The 17,843-nt window shown below is 38.9% G+C and overlaps 1 protein-coding gene across 1 annotated transcript in view; it reads left to right on the plus strand.

Annotated features, from left to right (window-relative positions):
* Positions 1-17,843, plus strand: part of LOC150092892 (uncharacterized) — a 63,719-nt gene that overhangs the window by 32,022 nt on the left and 13,854 nt on the right. The window contains exon 3 of the mRNA XM_090413829.1: positions 3,760-3,888. Coding sequence (XP_090269955.1) covers positions 3,760-3,888 — 129 coding nt within the window. The remainder of the gene's footprint in view (positions 1-3,759; positions 3,889-17,843) is intronic.

Consider the following 17,843-nt stretch of genomic DNA (forward strand, 5'->3'; position numbering starts at 1 on the left):
AGTGGAGGTGAGTAGTCTATTGCATAACCTCAATGTCAATACATCTGTGGGGTTGGATGGTATACCAGCTCGTGTAGTACGAGAAGCAGCTAATGAATTGTCAGTACCCTTGACCATTTTGTTTAATTTGAGTCTCGGGTCTGGGTTAGTCCTGAGCGGGTGGAAGGAGGGGAAAATAGTTCCACAGCATAAAGGTGGTTCCAAGACCACTGTTGTAAATTACCGAACGATTAGCATATCAGGAATCATTGTCAAGGTCTTAGAGAAATTAGTCAAGAAAAGAATACAGGATTGGATAGATGAAAATGGGATATTGTATGGGGGACAACATGGTTTTGTGAAGGGTAGATCATGCCTCAGTAACTTGCTCACGTTTTATAAAACAGTGACAGCTGAACTGGATAGGGGTAATGGGTTTATAGTGATACTACTGGACCTTGCCAAGGCCTTTGACAGGATACCACATGGAACCCTAATCAGTAAACTGGAGCAGATGGGGATAGATATAGGGTTGGTAAGATGGATAGGAGGGTGGTTGAAGGAGAGATACCAGAGAGTGGTTTATTCAGGAGTGGAGTCAAAAAGACGTCTTGTGACTAGTGGAGTGCTGCAGGGCTCTGTTCTTGGACCACTGCTTTTCAATTTGTTCATCAATGATATTGGAAAGGATTTGAGAGGAAGTGTTCACTTGTTTGCTGATGATGCAAAGTTGGGTATAGCAATTGTGAGTGCACAGGATGTCAAAATTTTACAGGATGATTTGGATAGTTTGGAGGACTGGGCTAGGAAAAATGGATGTCAGTTTAATGTGGCAAAGTGTAAGGTTATGCACTTTGAGGTGAAAAGAATAGCAGCAGTATATCGCATAGGTGGAACCGTACTCCAGGAGATTGATGAGGCCAGGGATTTGGGAGTGCTGGTGGATAGGGAGTTGAAGTTTAGGGGGCACATTGCAAAAGTAACTAAAACAGCTCACCAAATCACTTGGCTTATGAAAAATACTTTAACATGCAGAGAGAAGCAAGTTGTTGTTCCTCTGTATCGAGCCTTGATAAGACCCCATCTGGACTTCTGTGCCCAGTTATGGGCACCAGGGTTTCTTCGTGATGGGGAGGAAGTGGAGAGGGTCCAGAGACGAGTGACCAAGATGATAGCAGGTCTGTGGAATGAACCTTATGAGAATAGGTTGAGGATTTGTGGGTTGCAGAAATTGGACGATAGGCGAAGGAGGGGTGATATGATTGAGACATTCAAATTACTGAAGGGTTTTTATAAGATTGATCCAGAAGATATTTTTGAAAATATGACTGGTAGTGGGAGGACTAGAGGCCATGCATGAAAGCTGGGCAAGAGCGTGGTTGACAAGGGTGTTAGAGCTAGGTTTTTTACTTGGAGAGTGGTGAATGAGTGGAATAAGCTTCCAGAGTCTGTTGTGGGTGCTATGACCGTGAATGAGTTCAAGGCAAGATATGATAGATACTGTGTGGATGTTGAATAGTTGTTCCAGACATGATGTTAGGGCCTCCCTCGATGAGTCTGTCGACTCCTTGGAGTTTCCCGGAACAATAATAATAATAATAATAATAATAATTATATTGTATTGTGTGCATGTTCACATGTCCATGTGCACATTATATTGTGCACATGTCCCCAAGAATAGGTACATTTCATTATGGCATACTAAGGCAATTGATATGAAGTCATTAGCCTCTATATACAAGTAACCCGGTCGTGAAATAACTTCACGTGCAAACTTTGTTTGCTTACACTTGGATAAAGAATTAAACCAAGAATATAAGTTCTTGGCATCCTTAATTTACTGTATAATCAATTAATTACTATAATTACTATAATATAATTACAAATTACTATAATCAATTGGAAAAACTTTCAACATCATGCATTTATGTTACTCTGCAGTTCAGTCATGTAGAAAAGATTAAAATTTATTAAGATTTAATTTCTACAGTTGATGCTCATTATAGTGAACTAGGTATACCAGAAGAATAATTTGTTATGGTGCATGTCTTTTAGCACAGCATTGATGCAATGGAATTTGGGGTTTTGTTTTTGTTATAGTAAGTGAATTTTTATGGTGACATTTGCTATTGTGAAAATTAATTGTACTTATTACTAGTGCATTGCAAACAGTATAAATCAAATGTTCAGTACTAAACCTAATTGAACAGCCAACTAAATGCAAAAGGAAAAAAAATAATACAATATATACAGTAATCCCTCGATTAATGTGTCATTTTTTTTCGATACCCAAATTCGACTAGTGCGCCTATATACATCTTACAAATAAATGTTACAGATTTTAAAAATTTTCTATCTATACATTTTTATGGCTAACTATTTTAAAAAATCACTCACCAGAATGAAATAATTTAGTTACCGGTTTAAAACATTTTACAAAGCTATTTTTAATGGCGTACTACGCTAGTTCCATATACACTATGTTCCAAATATTTCCCGCCAAAATTTATGTCGTCTGGTATAGTACGCCCACAGATTCGCGACCCTTCGACACTTCTGCGCATGTTACAAAAAGGAGAATCCATTCCGATAAATAACAGCGTAATCAATCCATCTCCTGGGATGAGTTGTTTATTATTACACGTCGGAAAATTAACTTCTCTTTTATGATCATTGTAGTTTTTAAAGTGGTAACTGTTTTGCTTGTATAACAGTTGAGAAATTTTATCTATAAAGCACGTGATTTCGTGTGTTGGCGACCAATTCGTACGTCCTTCATTTCTTTCTCCCCTTCAATGATAACGTCCAAGAGTTAATTAAATCTCATTCTGAAGAATTGAGTGATTCCAACCTGCTAAATTTAGATGCATAACGGGAAGATCCCGAAGAATGTGAAGAAAATTTAACCACTGATAGTCAGCCAAAAGAGATTTCACAGAAACAATTTGAAAATACTTTTTCATACAATCGAAGTTTTTAAGTAGCAATGCTTAGACGCTGACCCTGATGAAGAGAGAAGCAGTAAAATTTGCAGAAGAGTAGAAGAGGCAATAGGGCCATACCGTCGGTTGTATGAAAAAAGGAAACAAAATGCCCGCCGAACTACGTTAGCTCAATTCTTTGTTAAGAAGTAGAATAATAAATTTATATTCTGAATATGTTTTATTGTCTTTCAGCTTCATGGTTTTCCGTTAACCTAGAGTTAGGGTATGTCTCAGGGTTAACGGAAAACCATGAAGCTGAAAGACAATAAAACATATTCAGAATATAAATTTATTATTCTACTTCTTAACAAAGAATTGAGCTAACGTAGTTCGGCGGGCATTTTGTTTCTTTTTTCATACAACCGACGGTATGGCCCTATTGCCTCTTCTACTCTTCTGCAAATTTTACTGCTTCTCTCTTCATCAGGGTCAGCGTCTAAGCATTGCTACTTAAAAACTTCGATTGTATGAAAAAGTATTTTCAAATTGTTTCTGTGAAATCTCTTTTGGCTGACTATCAGTGGTTAAATTTTCTTCATATTCTTCGGGATCTTCCCGTTATGCATCTAAATTTAGCAGGTTGGAATCACTCACTCGATTAGTGCGCCTAATGCATTCTTTAAAACAGGCGCATTAATCGAAAACGCACTGATCGAATATAATAACCTATGGGAAAGAGCGCATTAGGCGCACTAATCGAGGGATTGCTGTATATATATATATATATATATATATATATATATATCAATATCTGTTGAATAATATTATTCTATGTTAATCAGTTTTTATCTAACAGGTGGGTGTCCTAGAATTCCATCGTCTGTCATGCACTCTGATAATCTGAGAAATGAAGAAAGTGAGAACACATCACAGGTTAGGAATAACAGAAGAACTCCAAAAGTGTGTATTTGTAAAGGACCTCCAGGTAAAAAGTTAAACTGACTCTTTTTGTAATATTTAATTAGTATGCTTTGTGAAAGTGAGGATAATTAAATATGCATGCTGATCTATTAAACACGGCTACCAAGATGCAATATATGATCCTAATGTAAGTTACATCTTTATTTAGTGCCTATGAAGTGGTTTAGAACAATTAGGCATTTTCTACATTCTCACTCATTTTGAAATCACCTAAATGCATTCTGAAAATTAGGATGATTAAAAGGTGCCACATCCCATCTGTCAAATGGAAAAGACCTGGGTTCAATCCTTGTTAAGACACAAGGAATCTTTATGTAGCATTTTTTTTATTATTAAAAGTGAGTTGATCAGTCTCGTATACAGATAACAGCGATTTTTCCCCCACAAACTAGGAAATCTAGTCAGATAATAAACACAATTAGCAGGCAAAAGTACTGTGCATTGCAAATTGTGGAGTGGAGAATCACAGAAAGCCTTTAAGCAACTGAAATGTTTCTATCACATCACATCGTTTTCTCAACCAACGTATCAACCAACTTCTGCAATCCACATACCTCAATCTATCCTCATAGGGAACATTCCACCGACCACTCACTATCTTGGTCACTTCCCTCTAAATCTTCTACACTACTTCCTCATCCCCAAGAAACCCAGAAGACCAGACCTGAGCACAGTAATCCAGGTGTGGATGTATCAAGGCCTTACAAAGAGGAATAACTACTTCCTCATCTCTACTTGTTAATGTGTTCTTCAATAGCCAAGTAATCTTATGGGCTACTTTAGCAATATGTCCTCTAAACTTTAACTCTCTGTCTACCACCATCCCTAAATCTCTAGCTTCATCTATTTCTTGAAGTATGGTTCCATCAATGTGGAACACAGCATGTAATGTATTTATCCCAAAATGTATAACTTTACATTTCTCTACATTAAACTGATACCCATTATCTTTTGCTAATACTGACAGCCTATTTAAATAGTCTTGCAAGCTCTTCACATCACCTTGATTAGCTATTCTACCTAATTTTGCATCATCAGCACACAACTGTTGGACATAAGGAGCATGTAAGGTCAAACATCAGGAGGTTATTAAGAAGTGTGAAAGATAACAGTATAGAGGGAAAGGTTGTCAATGTGTTGCCAAGGTATTACAATGATGATTTATACCAGTGGTCGGCAGCCTTTTTAATATGAAGGGCACAAATTAATTCATTAATTCACAAAACCATTCATGTCAATTACAATTGGCATGAATGGTTTTGAAATGTCTTTCTATATTACTTTTTTTAGAAATAGCCACACTTATTGCATAATAAACAAATCCATTTGCCATTATGATTGATAAAGCAAGGCCTCGCATCTGATCTCACAGATATATGCTAATTGTTAACATGAATATTCTTTTTGTATTAATTTTTTATTTTTATTTTTTATGATATTTTATATTCATTCATATGTGACAAAAATATGTTGTAAAGGCAAGGTAAATAAAATAATTTATTTACCTTGCCTTGAAAAATGAGATTTCAAATTAAAATTTGAAATCTCATTTTTCTTAAAAACAACTAATCATTGAATTTCTAAGCCTGAAATGAGAGAAAAAATGCCTGTGTCATGAGCCCTCTGTAATTTTCAAATTTTATATTGCGCTCTTCATATTAAAAAGGTTGCTGACCTCTGCAAGATGTGCTTTACATTTATGGAAAATACTAAGGAAAGAGGTCTGGAGCTTGCTCCACTTTTACTACGAGTTGCCCATAAGGCACTTGTTGTGTCGGAATAAAATGATGAGTCATCCTTTTTTCCCACCCAACACTAAGTTACCTCATAAGGAGAGTATAAGGACATGTTTATGCCTCCGGACAGAGAATATGCCATTTAACAATCCAAGAACATGTAAATATCCAAATGTGTGAGCTCTAGACAATGTTAAAATAGTCTATGAGTTAAGTAGAAATTAGTTGTAAGTGAATTAAAATATAAAATCATGTATAAATTGCCAAGTAAATGTGTATAAGCTAGAGCAAACTTTAAGCCATGTAAAAGCAGTTCGTAGCCACGGCGTCCAATCGGCAGCCGCCGTATATGCGTGACGACACCGCCGAGCGAGGGAGCTGTTTTGGAGTATAAAGGTTTTGGCAGGAATTCGAATCGCTCTCTATTACTTCATGCAGAGAACCAAGATGGCGGCTCGTGTGTTAGTGTTTCGTGTCGTGTATTTTTGATGGTGAATTGTGAATTTGGCTGATATGTTTTTAGAGATTTATGCTTATTCATTAATAATATCAGTTAATTACTTGCTGCCATACACAGGCACTTTATTTTCTATACTGGTTTATCGAGGTAGGTCTATTGAATTTACAAGGGCGATACGCTAGGCCTACTGCCGCTAGTATCGCCATTGTTGTATTTTATATCGCCACATCTTATTGCTGGTAGACACCTTAGTGTGTCTACGGGATTTGCTAGTGGACCCTCAAAAGTCCACAGGATAAGCTGTCTACGGGATTTGCTAGTAGACTCTCAGTTTACAGGATTACCTGGGAAACTGTTAGTTTCTCTCAAGCCAAACTATGGAGTCTCCATATGATGAGCTGGATTTTAAACAGCTTTTGGCTGTCTTTAGACATGTAGGAGGCCTACTACAAAGGAAATGGCCAGGTAAGGTGGCAATCCACCAGGTTGAGGAGGTAGAAACAGAGGGCTGCCAATCCCCTGACCCTCTCCCCTGCACTTCTCAAGATAACATTAGAGAGATTATGTCACCGATTAATGATCAGACCCTAGTGGACTCAGATAACTCATTAGATTATCAGGTTGTCAGCAGGAAAAAACGTAAGAAGGATTCGCCAGCAACAGAGCCTGAAATAGTCCTTCAACCCCTGGAAAAAACAACTCCAATGGAGTTAACAGCACAACCTGACGTAAGAATAGAGACCGACTCCAGGGCACAACCTAAAGAGAGGATCCCACCTATAATCTTGAGAACCAAAGAAAAATGGTCATCAATAACAACCAAGATGAAGAACGTAAACATCAAATTTACATCAGCAAAGAGCACAGATGAAGGAATCCGGATTCAACCTGAAGGTATTTCAGACTACCGCCAACTCACCAGATTGCTGGATGATCTCAATGCTCCTTATCACACATTTCAGCTTAAAAGCGAAAAGAACTTAAAAGTAGTAATTAGAGGGCTGGCTGAGACCATACCAGCCAAAGAAATAGCTACTGACCTCAAATCACAAGGCCTAGAGCCGATTAAAATTTCACGGATGTACCGATCAGACAAGCGCCCTATGCCTCTGGTCCTGGTTGAGATCAGTAAAGAGCATAAAGAAATTTACGATCTTAAAGTAGTTTGCAGTTTGGTCATCAAGATTGAGCCTCTCCGAAAAAAGGCTTCAGCTGGTCAATGCCATCGCTGCCAAAAGTATGGACATTCGCAAAAGCTATGCAAAGCAGAATTCAAATGTGTCAAATGCGGCAACAACCACCCTTCACACACTTGCGTCAAGCCACGAACCACACCTGCTAAGTGTGCAAACTGTGGCGGCCCACACCCAGCAAATTACAAGGGATGCTCACTTTATCCACTCAACCTGCAGAAAACTAGAGAGGTTCTACCCCTGTCTAATCAGAAGAGAATTACACCAGAAAGCAAAACGCGGGTTGTTACTCCTGAAAAGACATATGCTTCTACCGTCTATACTAATAATAAACCGGCATCTTGCAACCAAGCCACTTCAGCAATCCTAGCTGCCACACTAGGAGAGATGTTGACAACCTTTAGCAAAACAAATCCCAGTCAGGCTGACACCAATAAATTCCTCAAAAGCACACAAGTCATCTTCTCTATGATAAATGGATAACAACGTCAATTTAAATAATTCACTACAGATTGCTTATTGGAATGCTAACGGGCTAAAAAACAACCTCCTAGAACTAAAAGAATTTACTGAAAGATACAAGATAGACATCCTTCTGGTCAATGAGACGCACCTTAGACCTTGTGACAACCCCAAAATAAAGTACTACACACTACTAAGATCAGATAGACTTAATGCCAGAGGGGGCGGAACTGCTATATTTGTTAAAAATAGCATTAGATACAATGAGATCAAGAAATCAGCAACCATAAACCTGGAAGAAACAGGAATTGAAATACAAACAAAAAACACAGGCAGCTTAAAACTATATTCAGTCTACAACCCTCCAGGCAAATCACTTCTAGCCTCAGACCTCTCCCAACTCCTTGACACAAACGAAGCAACAATAGTGGCAGGAAATCTCAACGCAAAACACCCTGCGTGGAATAGTAGAAACACCAATAACAACGGGAAGAGCCTACACAAATTTGCTATGTCAAGAAACATCACCATAGCAGGTCCTGTTGAACCAACTCACTATGGACCAATGGGCAGGCCTGATGTGCTAGATATCGCCATTTTCAGGAACACCCCATATCAATTCAAGTTGCAAGTTATTAATGATCTTAGCTCCGACCACAATCCAGTTCTGCTTAGCCTTGGCGGAGAAGCAGTAACCATCCCCGAACAATCCTACATAAATCTCAAGAAGCTCAACTTAATTCTCAGCAACACCACAGGCCCTGTTCCAACTATCTCCTCACCCAAAGAAATAGACATAGCGATCAATAAACTAGAAAGAACAATCCAATCTGGCCTTACAACAGCCTCCACCATCACCGTTCCAACCCAAACTAACCTGCTCCCTGAAGAGATTCTAAAACTTATCCGAAGCAAAAACAAAATTAGGCGACGGTACCATTCAACACTATCACCCCAGGATAAAAAAGAGCTTAACAGAGCAATAAACCTAGTCCGATATGCAATCAAAGACCATAAAAATCAGCAATGGGAGAGAAAACTAAGCTCCTTAAGCATTGAAGATAACTCACTATGGAAGGTGACTAAAGCCCTTCGCAGCAATCACCTCAACATAAAACCAATACATGGAGAAAAAGGTATAGTCTACCGAGACGATAAACCAGGGAAAGCACCCCAGTTCCCCCAGAATTACAGACCTATCAGCCTCTTGTCGAGCCTGGGGAAAATAGCAGAAAAAGTAATTCTTAAACGCCTCCAAACTGAAACAGAGAATCTAGGTGCAATCCCAAAAGAACAATTTGGATTTAAAACAGGACATAGTACAACCCAACAAATCCACAGACTCATAGAATACATCACTATTGGATACAACTGGAGACAGCATACAGGTGCAATCTTCCTAGATGTGGCAAAGGCCTTCGATAAAGTGTGGCACAAAGGCCTCATCCACAAACTAATTACTGCAAAATACTCACTAAACCTCATTCAAATTATAGACTCTTACCTAAAAGACCGAAAATTTCAAGTGAAACTTCGTGGACTCAGATCAACTACAAGAAGAATCACAGCAGGTGTCCCACAAGGCTCCCTGTTATCACCACTACTCTTTAACATTTTTATCTCTGATGTCCCAAGTACGACATCAACCATCATGGCATTTTATGCGGACGACATGGCAATACTCACCAGATCGCTCAAACCATACCTGGCCACCCAAAGATTACAGACTGCAGCTAAAAATCTTGAAAAATGGTTTCAATTATGGAGAATAGATAAAAGTACGGCCATACTATTTACAAGGAAGAAAGCAGACCATCATGGAACAATCACGATGTTCAACACTGTTATCCCATGGCAAACAGAAGTAAAATACCTGGGAATCATACTAGATAACCGTCTCAGTTTCAACTCCCACATCTCTCATGCTTGCAATAAAGCAAATTCAACAATAGCTCAGCTCTACCCTCTACTCAACCGCAGAAGCAAAGTCAGTCCAGAAAACAAATTAAGAATATACAAAACAATCATCAGACCTATACTGTCTTATGGTTCCCCGGCGTGAAGTCACACCTCTCCTAGCAACATCAAACGATTGCAATTAATCCAAACCAAATGCCTCCGAATGATCTTTGATGCCCCATGGTTTGTAAGAAACACCATTCTCCATCAAGATGGAAACCTGCAAGACATACCTACATTTCTCCTCCAGATAGCAACCAAGTACTTTACTCAAGCATCACTCCATCCCAACCTACTCATTCGTGAGTCATCCAACTATGATGAAAATGACAGATGGAAACATAAACGCCCAAAGGCGGCCTTTCAACACAGCCCTAATAAGGGCGAGCCAAGTGCTCAAAAATTTCTCCATTAAACAGAGAATTTCAGAGCGATGTAGGGAGTAAAGTCCACGGGACTGACATCCATCAAGCCACAGAAGATAAAAGATAAAAAAGAATCGCTCTCTTATCTCTTGTCTCCGGGTTTCGTCGGCACCTAGTCCTGTCGGAGAGCTGGGTAGAGCTTGCCACCACGTGTAGCAAGAATCCCCCCTTGCTATGTGTGCTACGTGGGCCAAGGCTGCAACTACAATGTATTCAGATCCATAAGAAGAAAGAGCCACTGATGAAATCAACGTCAGTGTTCAAATCTGTGTATGAGTGTTTTTCGGTTCGTATGGAAACAAAGGAATAGCAAGACCACCATCAGTGAAGGTACGGTAAGCCGACCAAAGTATCCAGTTCGAGGCAAGAACGGTAAGTGGAAGATTTTCTTATGCTAAATGTTGAATTAAAGTAACCGAAGAGTAGGGAAACAGAAGTTAAGGAAGTATGCTATTTCTGTGTAGTGTTATAGGAACAGTCTGCGATTTGGACACTTTTGTCTACAGTTGAGAAGGAAGCATATTAGGCTCCAGCCAAACAAGAGGCCGAGGTCCGAACTGTTTGGGTGATTTAAGAACAGTAATGTTATATGGTCAGAACGTAACTAATTGTTAACTAAAATTTTGGAGGGGGGGATTAAGTAAGATTAAGAAGTATTATCCTAGAGAAATTCATGTCAGAAGTATTGAGTTGTCTTGTGTATATATGAAATATTACATGTGTGATAATATTAGGTAACTTAGTTATAAGAGTCTGAGAATAGATGTACGTTTAGAAGTGAGGAATTTATGTCAAGTAAGGGACTATAGTATAGAAGTTTTGTTTGTGATTAATTAAGTAAAGGGAACCCAGACTCTTTTAAGATTAAGGATTTGATTAACATGTATACTTGTCTTTGTGAAATAATAAATGTGTTTCTTAAAATATAATCAAATGAGTTTGTCATCCTTTCTGCAGATTTGAGCTACCGTTTGGAAAATTTCGTACTGTGCATTTAAGGGGAAACCATTAGTGATAGAAGAATTGGGACCATGACTGCTTACTTCTTGATCCCTACATTTCCTTTAAGTATTCTTGGATGACATATCAGAATTTAGTTGCCGGCTGGCGCAGTCTTTAATTAATACAAATTCATCGACAAACGAATATCTGATATTAAGTGATACAAAAATTTATGTTAACTGTAAGGCTAGAGTAAAGACAATTAAAGATATAAAGATACAAAGATAGTCACAGTCACACACGTGAGACGCTTAAGATATAACACACTACTCATGCTTGCATCTGCCGAAACTTTTAGTTTTTATATATTTGGCACAAAACATTTACGATAATGAATATTATCGTGAATGTTTCAATAATATTCATCGTAACATCGTGGATGTTACGATAATGAATATTATCACAGTATATCTGAGAGATACATTCACGATAATTAATGTATCTCTCAGATATACTGCAATCTACACTGCAAAATTACTGCTGCGAGCTCCAAAGCAGTTTACAATAATTTCTCTGAGGGCGCACTAAAAATGCACTGTGGGCACTGCATTACCGACCTCTGATTTATACAATGAGATGGAGAGCCAGAATCATTAATGGTATCCTAGTGGAGCTGTTTGAGGAGAAGGAGTACATTTTGTGGATGTATGACATGTGTTTGAGGAAGAATGGAATTATACAGGCATGGTGGTTTGCATTTGAATAGCTTTGGATTGATTGCACTGGAGAAACTGTTGCTAGATGGAAGTACAATGTGGATGCATGCGAGAGATCAGAAGGAAGTAAGAGAGGAAGTGAAAGATCGGGAGAGTAGTATTGAAGAGACAGAAGTGCTTGACAGTGAAAACAATAGTAGTGTGAAAGATGAAGAGAGAATAGGGATGCAAGAGGAACAGTAAAACAGGAGACGCCCAGGTGGACAGGGAGACATGGCATAGGGAGAGTGGATGTTGAAAGTAATAGTGAATGTATGTATGGGGATGATCAGCACAGGAATTGGATGTGAGTGGGATGGTTGAGACTGAACCAGTTTTTTGGGATAGGGTGATTGAGCAAGGGCAGGTGTGATGGGGAAATCACAAGCAACAAGTGGCTTGGATAGGTTATAAACCTAAAAATGAACTACTGTGTTTGTTTACAAATGCCAGAAGTATCAGAAATAAAGAGGATGAAATAGTTTCACTGATTGAGTTTATTTACCCCAAAATCATTGCAATAAGTGAAACATAGTTGAATGAAGATGATATCCTAACAGGAATAGAAATAGAAGGATACAGCATGGGCAAGAAGAGAGCAGGACTGCTGCTGATGACAGCAAGGGAAAGAAAGGAAGGAACAAATTATTATATGTGATTTTAATTATGGCAGTATAGATCGAAATGAAGAGAAAGCACTTGGGAATATGGAAAATGAATTTCTTGAGTTCTTGAGAGACAACTATCTCAGGCATATGTAAAGGAGAGCATAGGAGGATTGGGAGTTTTAGATCTGATCATTTCATCAGAGGATGTAATTGTGAATGCGATTTCACACTTTCCTCCAGTTGGTGGGACTGATCCTGAAGTAATCACCTGGGTTGTGACTAGCCATATGCAGACTTCTGTGAGGAAAGGATATATGTGGAATTACAAGGCTGGTGATTATGACAATCTTAGGAGACAGCTTGGAGCTATAGCACGGAATGAGGAGTTGAGCAGTAAGGAAATAAATGCTGCTTGGGAACTGACACAGAAATACATAACTGCATCAGTGTTATGTATTTCATCAGAATATAGCATGGCTATATTCTGATGGTCAAAAGGCTGAATGTGAAAAGAAGGTGTAAAATGAATGAATGAGGGGCTTAAGCATGAAATCTGGAAGAAGAAGAAGAAGGTGCTCCGGAGTCAGTAAAAGATGAATAATAATCACTTACATGAAGAGTATAAAGAACATGCCAGGAGAGTGACTCAGTTAGTAAGGAACACAAAAATGCGCTTTGAAAAAATTGGAAAATCAGGCGAAGAAAAACACTAGAGACTTTTTTAAGATGTTTAGTAAAATCGTGAAAGACTTAAGTGTAGAGGACATAAGAGGGCTTAACTGTGAGTGAGCAGAAGGTATTGGAGGAAATAAATAACCTTGATGTCAATAAGGTGATACGATTTGATAACATATCACCATGCATCTTAAGGGAATTCACAGAAGCATTGGCCTGCCTATTTAATAAGAGTCTGACAACAGCCCAGGTTCTAAGGGAATGGAAAGAAGGTAAAATTGTTCCACTGCATAAAGGTGGTGATAAGGCTGTGGCTTCAAATTATAGGGCCTATTTGTATATCTGGAGTTGTGGTGAAGGTGCTAGATAGATTGGCGAGAAGTAGGATACAGAAATGGGTTGATAACAGCATTATCTGTGGTTATCAGCAGGGTGTTTGTTAAAGAGAGATCATGTTTTACAAACTTATGTACTATAACAAATTGACAAAACAGGGGAGATGCATATATAGTGGGGTACTTTGATTTTGCAAAAGCTTTTGATAGACTGCCGCACAGCAAACTGTTAAATAAATTGAAACAGATGGGATTGGATAACAGACTTCTGAGTTGGATCAGTGCATTAGAAAGTTAAGTGCGATCATTTAGAAAGTTGCATTTGGGGGGGGGTGCAGTATTTCGAAAGAGGAAATTACTAATGGTGTGCCTCAGGGATTAGTTTTCGGACCATTGTTGGTCAATTTGTATATTAATGATATTGGGATGGGTTTAACTAGTGGTAAGCAGTTGTTTGCAGATGATGCAAAATTGGTGAGAGCAATGCAGAGCCAAGCCTATATTAAGTCCTTACAGGAAGGCTTGAATAGATTGCATGAATGGACAGGTAAGTGGAATTGTCATTTCAATGTTGCAAATTGTAAGGTTTTGAAATTTGGTAAGCCGCAGTTCAGATGCAAAGTATATACTTAGTGCAGAAAATTTAAAGGAGGTAGAGGAGATGAGAAATTTAGGAGTGGTAGAGAACAAGTACCTGAAAATCAGGAGCCACATTGTACAAGTTGTGAACACATCACATTGAATAATGACAATGAAGCAGAGGACCATGACATGCAGAAATAAAGATGTTATGATGCAATTGTATAATGCCTTGATCAGGTCTCATGGATTTATTGTGCTCAGATTTGGTTGCTGGGACAAGGATATGTTCGAAAGGGTTGAGATAAGATTCACAAAATTGGTCAGTGGTCTTTGAGATGTGGTGTACAAGGACGTTTTGAAAGAATGTAAATTACAAAGCTTTGTGAATAGGAGGAAGAAGTAGGGGATATGATTGAGACATATAAGCTAGTCAGGGATTGTTAACAGGTTGACTTTGAAGATATTTTTCATAGAATAGGAGAGAGGCCATCTCTGGAAACTATAAGGAGAATGTGAGCAGAACAGTGAGGAGCAGGTTCTTTGCTTTGAGTGGTTAGTGAGCAGTGGCGCACCCAGAAGGGGGGGGGCAAGGGGCCCGGGAACCCCCCAAAGAAAAGGAATAAACACTAGAAAATTTTCCCAAAATCTTTTCCTAATTAAAATTCATTTTTTTAATTCATGTTGTGTCGTGTCTTCTATTTCTATACTGCTTATGAATTAGCGATCACTGCAGATGCTCAGTCATTGATCGTATGCGATGCGTAGTGTGCATTCGCAAATCGTCTACTCAACTCGTCCCCCCCCCCCCCCAAAGGTTAAATCCCGAGCGCTCGGCCCCCTCCAAGATTAAATCCTGAGTGCGCCACTGTTGGTGAGTGAAATGCATTGCCTGAGTGTATTGTGAATGTAGATACATTGAATCAGTTTAAGGCACGGTTGGATGAGCATTGTTTGCAATAGTGTGTACCTCCCACAATGAGTCTCTGACTCCATGGAAGTCAGATGTCAATAATAATAATAACAGTAACTGAATATGTTATTTCCTATATCATTTGTGAAAAAATTAAACAGTAGTGGTCCTAGCACTGAACCTTGCAGCACATCACTAGTTATCTGTTTTCACTATGGGTCTGCCCCTCCATATACCACTTTTTGATATCTGTCCAGTAGCCACCCTCATATCTACATAACCCGTGTCATATCCATCCATATTTTTTCTAATTTGTCAAATTTTCTAATTTGACAAAATACACATGCAGGGTTGCATGTATATTTTGCAAAATCCATCAGAATCATTGTGTAGCCATTTCCTTTATCCAATTCAGCTTTAATCAATTTACTCTACTATAAAAAATTAATAAATGACCTCCCCTTAACAAAGCCATGTTGCCCCCTCACACAGTATCATATATTTATCCATCCATTCTTAATTCTATTTTTGATCAATTTTTCCAGTACTATTACTACCATGAGATACTGATTGGACTATAATTTTCTACTGCAGTATTAGAACCACCCTTATGCAAGGGGATTATTTTGTCCTCTTTCCACTCTCTTGGAATTCTACCAGAGCTGAGACTTAAAGAGCCTGGTCAGAGGCATTCCCTTTCACATTCTTGCAAAACCAGAGCTGATATTATTATTATTACGGGTATCTCCATAGAGTCAGTAGACTCATTGGGGGAGACCCAAACTATCAAAACAATATCTATCTTATCTCTTCTTGAATTCATTTACAGACAAAGAACTCACAACTGAGTCAGGCAATGCATTCCACTCATTCACCACATTCCAGGCAAAAAACCTCATTTTCACACCATTGTTAACCACACTTTTCCTTAATTTCCATGGATTCCTTAATTTCTCTTGTTCTTCCATCACTATCACACAGCTGAAACATTTCCCCTCCATCAATCTTATAAAAACCCTTTTAGTAATTTAAATGTTTCTATCATATCCCCTCTTCTCCACCTATCAACCAACCACTTCAATCCACAAGCCCTCAATCTGTCAATGTAGGGAGCATTTTTTACATCACTTACCAACTTAGTCACTCTCCTCTGAACCCTCTCACAATCTCCTCATCTCCAAGGAATCCAGGTGACCAGACTTGAGCACAGTAATCCAAATATGGAAGTATCAACATCTTATAAAGGGGAATGATAACCTATTTATCTCTGGATGTTAGTGTGTTCTTCAATGACCTAGTAATCCTATGTGCAATCTTGGACACCTTAGCAAAGTATCCTCTGAACTTCATCTCCCTATCCAATATCCCATAGCTGTGTTTACATTTAGATTCTGCAATATCCTAAGAACCTCCAGTTCATCCACCTCTGTTCTCACATAGTATCTGTCACATATGCAAAGTGGTCACTCAGTAACTCAGCTATTTTATCTGCATCTGTCACCTCATGACTCAAAACTCAGAGTTAATCTTCCATAGTCATTCTTCCTGTTACTTGCCACGTAACAAAAGAACTCTTTGGAATTTCCTTTGGCCTTAATTCCTCAGCTAGATTCTTCTTGTAATCTGATTTTGCCTTTCTTGCCTGAGTCTTGTACTGTTTATAAGTTTGCCGGTCACCTCTCTCCTTATATACCCTGCACAGCATCTCCTTCTGCAGCCCACACAATGTTGTTATTCATCCATCTAACTCCTACCTGATTAACTCTCATTACTTTAGGTATACAATTTATTTAATATTGCTTCCTCTAGATGACCTTTAACTATTTTCCATGCAGTATTTTATACCATGGCACAGATTTATGCTTCCTTATAAGTTGTCATAATCACCTGCCTTGTAGTTTCACATACACCCCCTTCTTGACAGAATATTCCTCATGTTTTGCAATCTCTTAAGTCAAGACTGGATAGCTCTTCTGACCAGGTCCAATACTCTCACTTCCCTAGTTCTCCTCCATTACATGCTGCCTCAAGTAATTATCTACCTTCCAGTCTATATCTCCATAGTTCAAGTCCCCTGTAATAATCACTTGATCCTTAATTATTGTACTAATTTGCCAATGCATGTCTTCCAGATCATCTGTGGAACTCCCTGGCCTATAGCTACAACCAGTTGTATATTTTGTCTTATTGGCCTTGATCTCATACCAGGCTGCTTCAAATTAACAGCCACACTCCGACCTATTCCTATTTTTTTTTGGCTGTAATTCATTTATCATCGGCAGTACACCTCCCCGATGCTATCTTCTCTATCTTCCCTGAAAATACTAAACCCTTCACATTCAATCCTGTAGCTACATTACTATTACATGACACCTCCAGGGAATCCAAAGACTCATTGGGGGAGGGCACCCCACTCTACAACTCTCTGTCTCAAATCCACCAGCTACAACCATGTACACCAATTCCATCTGCCACCCATCACCACCACAGCTAGTATTTCTACGAATAATCACAAATATCCATGGCCATGTTGGGATTCGTACCTGCAGCCTTTTGGCGAAAGCAGATGCACTAACCACTCAGCCAACCAGGCCAGCAAAATTATTGCTCGTTTGCCGAAACACACCAACGCCATCTACCACCAATGATTACTACCACTACTATTTTCATAGACAATCACAAACATCTATGCCCACGGTGGGATTCGAGCCCGCAGCCTATTGGCTGGAGAGCGGATACCCTAACCACTCAGCCAACCAGGCCGGCATAGCCAAGTCTCACTAATGCCTATAACTTTTGGCAAGGTTGCACTAACCAATGTCGAAAACTCCTCCCTCTTATATCTGATACTTCTCGCATTAGTATACAGAAACTGCAGCATCTCTTTAGGCCTACACCCATCTTTACTTCTTGAGTT

Source organism: Typopeltis vanoorti, chromosome 24, assembly GCF_054136105.1.
Source record: "Typopeltis vanoorti isolate ZY-2024b chromosome 24, IOZ_Tvanoo_1.0, whole genome shotgun sequence".
Lineage (NCBI taxonomy): Eukaryota > Metazoa > Arthropoda > Arachnida > Uropygi > Thelyphonidae > Typopeltis > Typopeltis vanoorti.